The following is a 15,332-nucleotide window of genomic DNA, read 5'->3' as shown; positions in this document are numbered from 1 at the left end:
TTCGGTCTCTCAAAAATACCCTCTTGGGCACCTTCCTCTTGTTAACTAATAGCTAGCCCAATTTAGATTCGTCGTTACTTCAAGCTGTATTCTAACCATTAACGCTACACTTTTGAACAAACTCTGTGAAAAGAAAAATATATTCTTGTTGATTTGTCTGACAGGTCATGCTCCCTATGATGTTTATAAACATCTATCATGCCTAGATAGTTCTGTGTCATTGGAATGCCCAGAATACAGAGGCCATAGACTCCCAAAGGTAAGATTGTTCTGACTGGTATTTTGCACTGTACATTGAATGTGCTGCTGCAAACATTGCCACTAACTTTATTCATCTTTGCATAATGTATATTTGTCATAGAATTTAAACTGTATGCAAGGTGTTATTCGTTTTCAGGTCCTGAGTGATTTTTATGCCTCCGCCACGAAGTGGTGCCGGAGGCATTATGTTTTCGGGTTGTCCATCCGTCCGTCCTTCCGTCCGTCCGTAATGAATTTTGTGGACAAGGTAACTATCAAAACCTGTTGAGGTATCCTAATGAAACTTGGCATGTATGTGTATTAGGGGGTGAAGTTGTGCCTATCAACTCTTGGGTGCACATGCTCAAGGTCAAAGGTCAAAAGGTCAAGGTCAAATACATAAAATTTCACTATTTCCACCATATCTATTGAATGCCTGAAGATATTTTCTTGAAACTTAGTGTATACATGTATTATCCAATTGAGATTCTCTGGTGAAAGTTTGAGTCATGAGGTCAAAGGTCAAAGGTCAAAAGGTCAGGGTCAAATACATTAGATTTCACTATTTCCACCATATCTATTGAATGCCTGAAGATATTTTCTTGAAACTTAGTGTATACATGTATTACCCAATTAAGATTCTCTGGTGAAAGTTTGGGTCATGAGATCAAAGGTCAAAGGTCAAAAGGTCAAGTAAAAATATTAAAACTTCTTTTTTTCTCCATACCTTGGAAAATTGTTCAAGGTATCTTCATGGAACATAGTATATACATATACTGACTGGAAGTGATTACCAGTATCTAGAGAATGTAGGGTTCATGAGGTCAAAGGTCAGGGGTCAAAGGTCAAGTGCAACACTTCAAAATTTTACTATTTCCCTCATATTTATGCAATGCCAGCAGGGTTATTTTTTTTTACACTTGGTGTATGCATGTGTAACCTAATAGAAATTCTCTGGAAAGTTTTTTTTTTTCTTCTTTTTTCATCAAAGGTCAAAAGGTCAAAGATCAAGTGAAAGTGCTGAACTAACTTTTTCCTCCATATCTCGGAAGTGGCTCAAGTTATCTTGAAACTTCGTACATATTATGCATGTTCTACCTGAAAGTGATTATCTTATGAATTTTAGGGTAAAGGGCCAGATGAAAATGGTAACAATTTACTATTCAATTCAGAAATTGCACTTTTTCTCCACACCTGTACCTTGAAAATTACTCAATGCCTAAATGTATGAATGGGTCAAAGTCAAGTTAAAGTCCTTAAATCCCTAGATACATGCTCTCCTATTCATCCAATTAAACCTAGGTCAAGGAAGGTGAACATTCAACACATTTGTGACAAACTTGTCATTTCAATATTTTGCCAATTTTGTGAAAATGTAATCACACATTTCCACATGCACTATCTAGACCTATTGGGAAGATCATGCATTATGGCGGAGGCATACCAGTCGCCAAAGCGACATTTCTAGTTCTTGATTGGATTGGACAATTTTCATGTCTGAAAAGTGAAAGTCACTACATGTTTTATACGTTGTATTAAAGGTTTAAAGATTACTGCAAAATTTTTAGCAATTCCAGCATGATGCTGTCAAAAGACTGTGAAAAATATTTTCTCCATTTATCAGTTCATTTGAATGCAGTTCTGTGCAAAATGTGGCATACATAACTTCTTGGTCTAATATTTGGCAATAGTCATGAGATATTAGTTGAATAATACATTCTTTGACTGTAGTGTTAGATGTAGCATTACTAATTGTTTTGTTTTTCCATTTGTTTGCAGTCTTCTTGCTGTTACTAGGTACTGTATACGCTGTTATTTTCGCGTACAGATATTTTCGCGAATGAGGAGGTCACGCGCATTTTCGTGAGATGTTGTTTTTGCGAATTGACACAGAGGCCTACATATGCGCACTACTACCTCAGCGTATGGTGACATTTTTGTGTGTTGTTAAATTCGCGGTCCAACTGAGATTAGCGAAATTCACGAAAATTAAACCCTCACGAAAATAACAGCTTATACAGTAGTCATTTGTGCATGTGCCATACTTGTCATCTTGTCTTCATGTGCTTTAATTTTCTGACAGAGCTTGCCATATTTTCCTGGCTTTGTACATTTATGGAATTATTCATTTTATTGAATGGGTCATCCTGTTTTGATACTATTGAAATCAAAAAGAATGGATAAAACCAACTGCTTGGTAATTCATTTCAAAGAAAAGTTTGGTACATGTATTTGGCAGTGTCATGGTAATACATGTTTTGTGTAGACTGAACTGTACAAAGGTGAAATATGTTCACTCTCAGTGACTGTATTAATGAGATGTGAGACATTGTAACAATAATTAAAAAATGTACTGGTACATTTTTCTAGACTGATGCTGAGTATGCTAGTTTTGTACCACATGGATCTACCAAAGTCATCTCGAATCAGAACCAGGAGTACCGGGAGATCATCCAGCTACTGACTGAGTTATTAGGAGGGCATCAGTACCTACTGGTTCACCCTATCCTAGACCACATCAGGACACCTGTTGGTATGCATTAAACCCAACAAAACTGGACAGAGTGTCAGAATAATGTATTTTGTGTTAGAAGCAATGATTACTCTTATCAAAGATTGCTTGTCATTTGATTCATGCATATGAAATTTTCTTTCTTTCTTGAGTTTAATTTGCGAGTCTCACATTAAAAGAATTTAGAAGAAAATTGAAAAACAGAAAATTCATTAGACTGTAAATTGATAAAGGGGGGCATAAATATCTTTATGGACATTATGAACTTTGGGATTTCAGCTGATGATTATCCGAAGAGTAAGGAAATAGATGAGAAAAAATATTATACACACACCATTTGGGGTGAATCATTTCACTTAATTAGAAAAAGATAGTGAGTACAAGCCCAGGTCTAAGCCCCATAGTGATGCTGCTATTAAACTATGGGCAAAGGTAAAACAAGACAAAAGTTTGTCTTGGATAGGAAGCTTAAATACAGAAGGAATTAATGACACTTGGAAAATGTGTCAACAAAGTTCACATACAGTCTGACCTCTCCTATCTGGACATGTCGGGACTGGTGCTCATCCAGATAAGGGATTTGGCCAGGTATGGGAGACACAATATCTAATACACTCAGCTGCCTACCTAATGGTTTTTGTACGTGTACATGCATCATGTGAACATGTCACCTCCTCCTCAGCTGGTCTGTGTTCAGATTTCTCTGATAGTTTGCATTAACAATATCCTGTACTGTGCAATGATTTAATGAAAAGTTTTCTGCCCATGTTCTGGCGATGATTTGGGGGTGATGAATGTCTGAATGTAATTTAGATGAAATTTGATGTGAATGTATGTTGATTATGTTGGAAATAATATGTAATTCATGTGAGTTTGTGTAGGAATTTTGTTTGAGTTTGAAATCTCCCTGTTTCCCATAATTATTAGATTGAAGAAAAAAAAATCACGATGAGATCGCATCCGGATAATAGAGAGATCTGGATAAAGGGAGGCCAGATAGGAGAGATCAGACTGAACTAAGTAAATAGAATGGATATTTTCTTATTCGTTATGTTTGCGTATTCCAGAAATGTAATCACTTTCATTCTGATGTTTAGTTTTTCATTTTCCTTTCACTTGTCATAGCTTGCAGGGTTCTTCTGTTGAGGTTTACTTTGTGGTCGGGTATGTTTACATTTTCTCTTCATTTCAGACATTGAGATACGGCTTGACAGGGAAGGACAGCCAGTTGATATGCTAAGCAATGCTGCAACTGAGGAATCTGAGAGAAGATTGGCCGTGTTGGTAGGCAGGCCCACCCACTATAAGAGGGACACCAGGGAACTGTTTGGAGCTCATGTTATGAAGAGGAGGCAGCTGAAAATATCTGGCTATGAAATCATTGAGGTGAGGTGATAAATAGCCTTGCCTTTTCTTTCTTTTTTTTTGTATAGGCACATTTGTTGTTAGTTTTGCCAAGTTGCAGTCACACCAGCTCTTTGTCCATTAAAAGCCAATCACAGGGACACATTCTGTTGTGTAGGATACACCTTTGCCTTTATTAAAGTGTGGTTCTTAAGTTGAAATCACTGCTACATTCTGTAGTTGCATCAAATTTTGATATATACATTGATCTCTGTTTTTTGTGTTAGGGTGATGTACATTGTAGGCGGTGGGGTAGCTTTTGTTTCACAATGGAATACTGTGGTGTGATACCTTAATGATACCTTGAGCTTCGATAAGGCAAGAATATGTTTCTTATAGATATCCCCCATATTTGTGTATTTTGCACCTATGTACAATTACACTATACATGTAATATTATAATATTTGGCATACCCAAGGAGATACTACTGTCTGTGTAGTAGCTCCTTGGCATACCTACTGTCCCTTGTAGTGATTTAAATGGATGTAACAATTTTGCTGTAGTAATACAGTGCTCTCCCATCATATTGAACAGTTATAACGAAATTCCGGCCACAACGGAATAAAAATTCAGGTCGCAACATTATCCTCTCTGTTTTGTTATTGTTTAGTTATTCTGTTAAAGCGAAATACCGATATAACGAACGAAAACTGTTGGTCCTTAGAACTTTGTTATAATGGGAGTGCACTGTAACTGATACTTTTGAAGAGAAAATCAAGAAGACTGGTGATCTTTCTATGTAACAAATTTCCCACAGTGATTATGATGTGTGTTATGTATACATGTGATAATTGTGAAAAGGATATGTCTATAATTATGTAGAATACTAATTCCATAGTTACCTTTTTCTGCTTGTGTGACAGCTCCCTTTCTACGAGTGGTATCCCATGAGGAAAAAAAGCAGAGCAGACAGGATCAGCTACCTCACCAGCAAAATCTTTAACAGGTAGCACTGCACACTGGATTCCTTGGAAGGATGGTTTTCATATCAGTGGAACTTTGCAGCAACTCAACTACTGCTGTCAAATGGCAGGAAGAGACTAATTTGTGTTTATTTTATGTTGGAAGTCTGAGATCTTGGTGTGCCTTCATGCTACTTCGTGCCAATGTAATTGTTATCTAGAAAGCAAGGCAGTACTCTTCAACACACTTTCTCTGGTCTTGATGGGGAAAAAAAATTGTGCTTTCCCACAAGCAAGCTTCACAAGCATTTAAAAAAAAAAAATCTCGTGTAAACTATGATCACTTGAGTTTATACTGGATCAAGATTACTGATCAGAACATGTTAAAATGATACTCGGCAGAGTCTCCCTGTTCTATGTGCCCTGGATCAGATTACACACACCTCTGTCACCTTTTGCACATGATCATTTTCACCAGCCAAAATCTATTTCAGGGATATGACAAGGGATCAGTAGTATAATAAAAAAAAAAAAGTTAATCTTATTTGGTACAAATAAGATTGGGTTAGAGGTCAAGCTCACATGAATTATTACCAAGAATATCTGATGGTGTCTTGGTAAAATTCGATGGATGTCTGTATCTCCAAAAAGAGAGAAAACTGTTGGTCTTTTGGGGATAGAAAGTCATAGGCCAAGCTTTCGGGGATCAATTTATGCCAGCCTAAATCTACCATCACTGGCAATGATTTGTGAAATGTGATGAAATGTATGAAATTCAAACTTGGTACAAAGGTAGGACACAATTTTATCCTCTGTCTGCTTTGATGTTGACTCAGTGAAAGTCGGTGGTCAAAGTTGCACAGTTTACCATCATTTTTAAAATATGTGGTACATTTGTATTGAATGTAGTCAGAATTGGCATTATTATATGGGCCCACATCATGTAGAAGGGAGGAATAGATCTGTTTTAGGGTTTACTTTGGGATGTCATGGGGTGGTTTTGCAACAACTTGTCTCTACCTAGCCAGTATTACTAAAAGTCACATGATGGATTGTGTTTGTGAATAAAGTATTCATCACTTGCAAAAGCTTTTTTTCTCTGATCACTGAATGACAAATCCATTTGTTGAATGTACTGGGCTGGAATCTTTACATGTATGCATAATTTGCCTTAGTGAGGATACAGATTGTGGTTAGGGTAAGACTTTGTTAGATGTATGTAAAGAAATTTGATATCTAGATTTTTTTAAATTGAAAGTTCACTTTATATTAATCAGAACACATAAAAATTGTCTCTTTTTCATCGACAATGTATACTTTATTGGTAAATAACATTGTACTTTACACAAATGTTCAGTACTGCTATTTCAGCAGCATCTTTCTATTTACATCATATACATGTATACAAGAAGGAAAGTGTGACACAGAGAAGTGTGTTTTTGCCGGAGAAATGAAATTCTTGCACCTACACAATTACAATTTTTTTTCAATAGATGTCTCTATATGAATATTGTAAAACAACAAAACACAATCAAATATGTATGAATCAGTCTCACTATGTTGTACAATGTATAAATTAATCTTTGAACAATGCCTTGTAAACCCATTCTTTTCGGGAGGATTTCAATTTTTGTGCCAGGCAACAAAGGAAGGTAATTCAGTTGATGGTTAGTTTATGGAACAGAAAACTAGATTTCACATGTCAACCGAGTAGAGGGGAGTACTGTTAAAGCTGTTATTTTCATGTACAGCCATTTTCGCCAGTGAGGAAGTCATAGACATTTTCGTGAGATGTTCTTTTTGTGAATTGACACCGAGGCTACTGTAAATGCACTCTTGCCCTAGCGCATGGTGACATTTTCGCCTGTTAAATTCATGGTCCAACTGTGATAAGCAAAATTCACGAAAATTAAACCCTCACTAAAATAACAGCTTTTACAGTATTTCCCCTGCTGTTGTGAGCTAAGATTGAAAGCACTTCTACCTTTTATCATGGAATAAAGCATTATGTGCAAATGCTCAGCACATGGTTTCCTGAAGAAGTAACACTACCTTGCAGCTTAGACCATAAATCTTCATACAGAATCTTACCATGTAACCTTAATCATGTAGCTCCTGTTACGCAAGAACTCTGGACACAAAAATCGTGACAATGTATAAATGCCACAACAGGAGCAAATAACTATGTACTGTATAAGTGGATATTTTCGTGTGAGCAATTGTTTGCACTCTTCCGAGTTAAGATGACTTTCACATGTTTTAAATTTCACGGAATATAGACATTATATGGTGGTACATGTAACAAGCAAAAATATTTACACGTACATGCTTTTATTCCCTTGCTAGTTTTTGGTCATGTGAAATGGGTGAAAAATTCCACACCACAAAAATGTCCACTTTTACAGTACTCTTACATTTCTCAACTGGTGTATAGGGAAGAGCATGAGATCATGCAAAACAGATACTAGTGTGCAATTGAGTCATTGCATGGTAATCTGAATATGAATACAATGTATTCAACATTCATGGGTGTAGTGCCGTGTGGAACATTTTTTCTCCTGCAAAGATTGTTTCAGAATGTAGATTTACATTTAGTGCATACAACACAGAAATACTGTATGCTTCATCACATATCTCACAAGACATAGCTCAAAAGAATGGCTATCAACATGAAGAGGAAGCAACCCACCAGTACACTGTACAGTATTATAGAAAAATATGAATAATGTACTCCCCACATACTTCTAAATTTCTTGTACGCTGTGATTTTCCATCTTCCTGCAACTTAAATGAAAAAATTATAAGATATCATGTCATGTAACTTCACAAGGGCTAAGTCAGTCAAAATTGAAGAAAAAAAAAATAAGAGAAATGAGCACTGAAACAGGGATTGTGACTCTAATTTGCATTTTATATCTTGGTTTTACATGTGAGAAATGTGCAATACAAAGGACTGCAAGACACGAATCAATAAAGTTGGATGAAAATGTTTAATTTTTGCTTCACGTCTAGCCCCTTCCTTTCACTCCTTACTACACTTGCATGTGGAACATGTTCAAGTACTGAGTGATAAGCCAGCAATTTTTTTTTTTCTCTCTCTCTGAATAGAATGTTTGTGCAAGTTATAGAAGATTGAATCAATTGTGAATATTACCCTGACTCGGCCCTACGAACGTCTCCAGAACATAACAGGCATGGAATTGTCATTTCAAATTCTACTGCTGGTAAATTCTGTTTTCAACAGTTGGAATACACGAGACTGGTGTGATACACAGTAAGTAACATCTCACTGCTGGCCACCCACAGGTAATGTCTGAGCCAGTTGTGTAGCTCGGGCGGGTTCACCAGTCTTGATCAGCCAGTGGTTAACATCCTTCTCTGCTCGATGGGAATCCAAATCAGTGCAGGCCACCACTTCATATTCCCTGCCAAATGGTGTCCTGTGTATGGGTGAATTTATGGTGTGTGAGAGAGGCAATCAGATTGAAGCTAGGACAATACACCTATTGACCTATGAACAAGATCATGGTTATTCCTTAACTGCAGCCAACCATATTTGGGTTGAATCCCATGAATCCCATGGGATTCAGATCTGGTTTCAACAAGCAAAAATCAAGATATTATTCCAACAATGCTGTCATGATTTCTATGCAGCTTTGGACAGGCCATTTATTTTGCTAATGAAAATTACACTGTACGACATTTGTTGTCAAACCCACTTTCATAATGCCAATGCAGTCTATCATACACAAAGTGCTCTTCTGCCTAGACTTCAACAAGCTGTACAATTCTTTGTCTTTCAGAGTGAGAGTCCAAGATTTGGGAGAAGTGGTCTCGTGTCTTCCTCAGTTTTATTGGATTGGAGGGAAGAAGTCTTTTCATTGCTCATCCCCTTAAGTACACATTTTATTCATTGGGATGCACACTAATGAGGTGTTGTGAGGAATGTAATCCATTGTGTACAATCGCCAGATACTACGGACAGAAATCCTTATTTTCACACACTGGAGGATGTACCACATTTGACTGCCTCAAGCACAGAGACATCTTAACATTGACCTTTCATGCTACAGTACATGCCAGCAGCAGATTATTTGTTTGTTTGTTTTCAGTGAGATGTACAGCTTATTTCAAATTGACAAGGAAATCCACAACTTTTCACATCTCTGGGGAGTGAGGTATGTGTGCATCTAAATCAAACCTTGAAAAAATTCCAGTGAAGTAACAGACATGAATGCTTAATATTATCTCAGTCTCTTTGTAAATGACTAAACAGGAACATATGGAAATGGAGAAGAATAGCAAAGCTGCTCTGACGTAATATCTCTAGAGTTTTGGTCATGTTATAGCTTGGACCTACGATAACTTCTTGGTTTATATTTCTGAAGATATTAGGCAGAAAAATTGTGAGTCCTCACCCTCCGTAAGTAGAAATATGATACGGAAAACACAGGTTTTAGCATAAACAAACACTTCTGGACTTTCTTGTTCATACAGCTGTGATTTAGGCCCTACTGATTTAATTTGTAGTACAACAGTGTACAATGTACTTGATAAAAAAGGTAGAAAATTGGTAGAACCTGGTAGACTGGCTCTAATATACATGTATAGATTAGGAGATGTTATAAAGTACATAAGTAACATCACTGACTTACCTGACAGTCATATTGCTGAGTACACAAAGATCTTCATTTGTCTTGCAGTGGTTGAATACAATCCTCTGATTTGCCTATTGATGCAGAAAAACAAATATCATAAATAGATATGTGGGAATGTTTGTGTTTTTGATATCATCTTCTTGAATTAAGTCTAGGATGTCAAAAAATAATGGATAATTACATGTACCAGTGTTGTTGAAACTTTATGGTTTCATGACCAGACAGCTTAATTAAGTGCCCAGAAAGTACCATGTTAGGCATTTAACAAACAGTATTAGCAATCTAAGTAGAAATCATTGTTTATCATCATTCATCTAAGTCTGCTAACAGTCAGTGGGTGTTCTTCTTCCCACCCCCTACCCCCCCCCCCCCCAAAAAAAAAAAAATCTTTTTCGAGTTCTAAACTTACTGGAACAGGTAGCCCCTCTGATTCCATTCTGAGCTGAGGATTGAAGCAAAGGATGCGCCACTCTGTCAGGTACGGTGACTGGACCTCATCCACAAAGGAGAGGAGCTGCTTGCGAGATTTCTCAGCCGATGAGTGGAAGGACACTCGATCAGACTGCATGACAAGCTGTTGACAAATTTCAGCATTGATGAAAAAATGGAAAATGTGCAATGTACGAGTCACCAGCAAATTATTGTAGCATACAGTTGCATCTACCATGAACTTATCTTATTTCTTTTTTCTGTACACTATATATGTCTGAGAGAAAAAAAAATATACAGGGCAAAATTAACTTTGGAGATGGCACACAAATTCAAAAAAGCTCCAGTGTATATCTGGGTAAGCAATCAGAAGAGTTACTGCAAAGTTTTATATGTCTTCTCTATGAAATATCTGATACAATATATATCACAAAAAACTCACTTGGGCCTTTGGCTTGGATGAGCGAAAAGAAATATATATGATACAGATTAACAGTTCTATCAGAAGATAAATTTACTAAAAGTTAAGGGCAGGAGAAGAAACTTTTGTATAAGATTGTTTCATGCATATCATGATCAACTACTCTTTTACAATCCATGTTTTAAGATAGGAAATCATTGTTCATTTTTCTCTTGATATTCATGCTCAAGGTATTATGGCCTGAATAGTAAGATTTGATTTGTACATAATGAATAATTCAGAATCCTATATACAGTTTCTCCTCATGTTTATCATTAACACTCGTCCATGTGTTGTGATACTGAACTGATTTCTTAACCAACTACCTGTTCTGCCATAAGAAGGAATACAAACAAGCTGTGAAAAACTGTTAACTCTGAAATCATGACCAGGGATACTACTTTTTTGACAAAATACACTGATACTTACATTTCCTCCCACACCTGGCAGCGTGCAAAGTCTGAAGTGTTGACCGTATGTCAGTGGTGTTCCAGGTGTGATGCCCTCTTTTGCTCTGGTGAAGTAAGTCAGATCAAATGCACATAATGCTTTTCCAATTCATGCACTGTAATCGTGCTGCAAGAAAGTTTATTGTATTGCTTCTCTAAACCTCATTAATCCAGCACACGAACCAACAGAAAAAGTATTATTTACATGTTCTGGAGATGAATGTACAAACTCAGACTTTCTTATGGGTACCACCAGGCAGTGACTATGTTTTTATACAGATACACCACTAATTAACATGTTAAGGCATTTTTCATCACAAAAATTCCTAGTGATTTCCCAAAAGGATAACATTTGTGTAAACATTTTGCCGAGCCGACTGTATCTGTTCATTCTGTGCTGCTTGAGATTTCCTGTGTCGCTGAAAGTATGTGACTCATTAATAAATCTAGGAGTACTGATTTTACATTACTAATATGTGTATCTGGAAACAAAATAATGAGGTGTGCAATTATCAGTTAAAAGATATGGAAATTCATATATGTTTCAAAGCTCATTTAGGAATTCTGACTTTGAACTTCGTTCATCACTGTGTCACATCTTAAGGTTGCATACTGGTAGTAGTGCAAGATATTATATTAGATGTCTTTTTGTCAGAACTGCCATAATTGTTCAGTCATCATCAAAACCAACCATTTACATGGTTTGTCAAAATGACCGACTGTCTTAAACAAGGAGATCAGGCCTAAACACCTTTTTTTTTTTTCTTTTTTGAACATGGTTTGCCTCTCTTTTTGGTCCAAAAGTACTAAGAGATGACACAGTACGTAGTACCAGCATGGCAGCTTCAACTCTGTCTTGCAGCGCTTCTACACGTACTCTGAAGCGAAAGCTCCTTCTGCAGTATCAGTTCAGTGGACCCAATAATGTAGAAGCAGTATGCATTGGATGTACGCATATCATGGAAACGCACAGATGAAAGTCACACAGGAAATTTATGATACTGGATAAATTCTGTAACAGCAGTCAATCATGCATTGGTTTTCTCTTTACAAATCGTGGTTTTCTCTTTACAAAATCATGGTTTTGCTATCAGTTCACTGGCTTGGGAATTTAAAGCAAGAATACTGTAGAAAAGCAAAGTCTTCTTAGTCTGGAGGTCCTGTTTAAATTACCACAATTCATATATGTACTGTAGAGGTATTACTATGCATCCATCTGACTAGTCCTGACATTATTTTCCATCATTACATTTTTGCAAACATAAATGAGTCCTGTCATACTCCTTTACTGACACTTTTCCAATGAAAGAGAAATGAACACTCTCTACCCATTATAACCATGCAATTTTGTGAAATTGAGGATAGTCAGCAAGTGTGCTTGTTGGAAAATAGGCACAGGTAACCTAAATATGTACCCCTACCACACAGAGCTGCTGAACTAATAGTATACTCACGGCATAATGACAAATGTGTTCCTGACACATGGGGCAGTGCTCTTGCTGGATGAAGCTGTGCACGTTCCTTCAAATTTCATGGCCTCGTGCATTTTGGATTCAGACATGTTGACAGAGAGAGCATTGGTCTGGCGTGGTTCCACACCAGGCTGAGTGCGAACCTGGTCTGCAGCGGCCTCATTCATGATCACAACTTGGTCACCAAAGTGAACGAAGCCATCAACAGTCACGGACAACTCGGTCTGGAGAGGGACAAAAAAAAGACACAACCACAATAGAATTGCCCTTCGTTATAAGGGGGAAAAAGGTCAATAGATAAAGAGAATATTCAATTGCTCATTGACTGCTACATGAGACTGTCAGTGATGTACTAAGCTAGTGACTATGAGTTAACACCTTATCTCAGGACAAGTTACATTACACCAGCATTTTTAAGTGCAAAATAAAAACAAACTTTTCTTACCACTGATACAAAAGAAAATAATCTTTTAGACAATTTCATGTAGATATCCTCACAAGCCAAAACTAAATAGATTTGTTTTCACTGGTTACTAGGTTTCTGCACATACTCATCCACTAAAACTTTGTTTTTCTTACAGTAGATCTATAGGATGCCGTGTTAGAATATTCTCATGTTGTTTTCTTTTGCTATGATTAATAATCACTGGAATGCTAACCACATTCTGTTGTGTTTTCTAAACAGAAAATTTTTTTTTTCTTCCTACAACACTGAAAAATTTCCATAAGCATTAACATTCATTTTCATCTTTTACTTTGAACAAAACAAAAAACAAGATGTGTGGATGATAATGGAGGATCTAGCCTTCTCAAAAATGAATTATGTTAGCAACTAGACACTACATTACCACTTGCACTTGGTACAGAGGTACATTTCTTTTTGTCATATACTAAAAAAATCTCAATTTCATGCAATTAAAAAGTAAATGGTTTCAAGCATCCAGACAACTGAGTTAACATACAGAACAAAATTCCTAATCTTGAGTCATCTAGTCTTTTTTTTGGAAAAAATGATGAAATTATTATGAGCATGGTGGCAGACCTTACCTGTTTCAAGATGGTACTTCTAAGACGAGAGGCCTTCTGAATCAGTAACTCGCCCTTCTCCTGTCGGTCAATGAAGTCTTTTACCATGTCCTGAAGAAATGAGAAGTCAGCAGCATGTCAAGTTCACTGAATATAACTTACAACTATAATACAAGTGAAGTACAACTGTGTATAAATTGTTAGAAACCTAATAGTATGATACAGCCCAATGATGATGATGATCATCATCGAGACTTGTCACTACTCGTACTAGAACTTCAAGAGGAATCGAGTCTGTTAGCTTATTGACCGAAAGATCATCTGTATCTGGTCGTCGGGGATATGTTCCGCTGAGACTGCATCTGGCTTCTCGGATCCCCTCTACGGAGGAGAGTGATAACATCAATGAAAATAAGACTCCTCCGGACAGACAGATCTTTCTGTCTACTTAGCCTACAGCCAACAGGGTAGACTATATTTAAATGTAATTGTCACAAAGTCGTCTTCTGCTAGCCTTTTAAACGTGTTAGATGTCTAACGTTGAATTAACTTCGAAACACAGCCCGAACGCGAACCAGTATAAACTGTGTACAAGGTCAAGGAGCGCCCCGAGGCCGAGGTTAACGTTGAGACTAGTTAGTCTCTCTCATAGTAGTTATTATGAGAGAGACTCTTGTAATAGGTTAAGACTTAAAGCACTCATTCTACCTTTAAAAATGTGGCTACAGCAAGAAGTAGAAACTGCAGTAGTCACGGCCCGCTGAGACACTCGCTTTCATTGACAAACTTACATTTATTACATGAAGCTATAGAACCCTAGATCTAGACTCTAGTTCGTCACGTAGATAAATAGTTCGCTGCTGCACCAGTGTGATTGTGTCGGTACATGAGCTCGCCGTTGTGCCGTCTCCACCGGGGTGCAGGTTAGCAGAGACCCGATGAAATTTACGCTGAACCATTCACATATTTGATTTATAAAAACACCCTAGTTTCTTACCTCTTCGAGACACGTTTCTTCATTCCAGTTTCCCACGCGAACTGATGGATTGTATGATCGTACTCCACTCATGATGTTTGGATATTTTTACTTTCTTTACTAAATATTGTACAATTATTTTCCGCAGTGTCGACGGGTCTATCTCTCTCCGCCTTGCCTTGCCTGTAAACTATTTCCCCTAGCAACAACCTGCTGTGTGTGTCAACGAGTGCGTGCATGATATCCATGAGCATGATTATGTGTGTGTGTGTGTGTACGTGTGTGTGTATGCTGTGCATGTGTGTGAAGGTTAAAGCGACGACGCGCATGCGCAGACTAATCGAGAGCTTTCGCCATGAGTTTGATCGGCCACATGCATCCGTCGTCAGAATTAGAGCTGCATTTTATATATTAGTAGTACTGAAGCTTCTGTACTACAAGTAAACTCCTTGGATAGATTTACGGCATTCACCTACAAGCATTAAAAATGCGAGTCGATATATTAACGTTTAGAGAGTAAGACAAATTACTGGCAATTCAGTGTGTGTAGGTGTTGACCAGCTTTCCATTCATCTAAATTGAAAAAAAAAAAAAAATAATAGCCAATCGTCTCCCCCTATACCCTCCCCCCCCCAAAAAAAAAAAAATAATAATAAAAATCTTCAGACCTGTTCTCGGTATATTTTTGCATGTCCTCCTCAGCGGATAAGTTCTGTCCGTTCCAAAATATTAGAGAAATTAATCTTTTAATTCTATTTCATGTAATTTGTTTATTTCCATATTATAAAATCAATGAAATTGTA

General features: G+C 37.1%; 1 protein-coding gene and 1 long non-coding RNA gene across 2 annotated transcripts; one reads left to right on the top strand and one right to left on the bottom strand.

The window, feature by feature from the left end:
* The first annotated feature begins 184 nt into the window (after positions 1–184).
* LOC139721319 (uncharacterized) lies at positions 185–4,066 on the top strand. The gene is made up of 3 exons (XR_011710225.1): positions 185–259; positions 2,611–2,773; positions 3,945–4,066. It is a non-coding gene; the product is annotated as an uncharacterized lncRNA (long non-coding RNA).
* Positions 4,067–8,063: 3,997 nt separating this feature from the next.
* LOC139721318 (cilia- and flagella-associated protein 161-like) lies at positions 8,064–14,659 on the bottom strand. The gene is made up of 7 exons (XM_071632639.1): positions 14,551–14,659; positions 13,575–13,664; positions 12,510–12,751; positions 11,036–11,120; positions 10,127–10,291; positions 9,715–9,788; positions 8,064–8,499 (listed from the first exon to the last, which is right to left on the bottom strand). The coding sequence occupies exons 1-7, from the start codon at positions 14,620–14,622 to the stop codon at positions 8,346–8,348; spliced, it is 882 nt and encodes a 293-aa protein (XP_071488740.1). The 5' UTR covers positions 14,623–14,659; the 3' UTR covers positions 8,064–8,345.
* Positions 14,660–15,332: the final 673 nt, after the last annotated feature.

Source organism: Diadema antillarum, unplaced genomic scaffold (assembly GCF_040938485.1).
Source record: "Diadema antillarum isolate AM-2024a unplaced genomic scaffold, OU_Dant_1.0 scf00000141, whole genome shotgun sequence".
Classification (NCBI taxonomy): domain Eukaryota; kingdom Metazoa; phylum Echinodermata; class Echinoidea; order Diadematoida; family Diadematidae; genus Diadema; species Diadema antillarum.
This window is presented reverse-complemented; position numbering and strand designations above follow the sequence as displayed.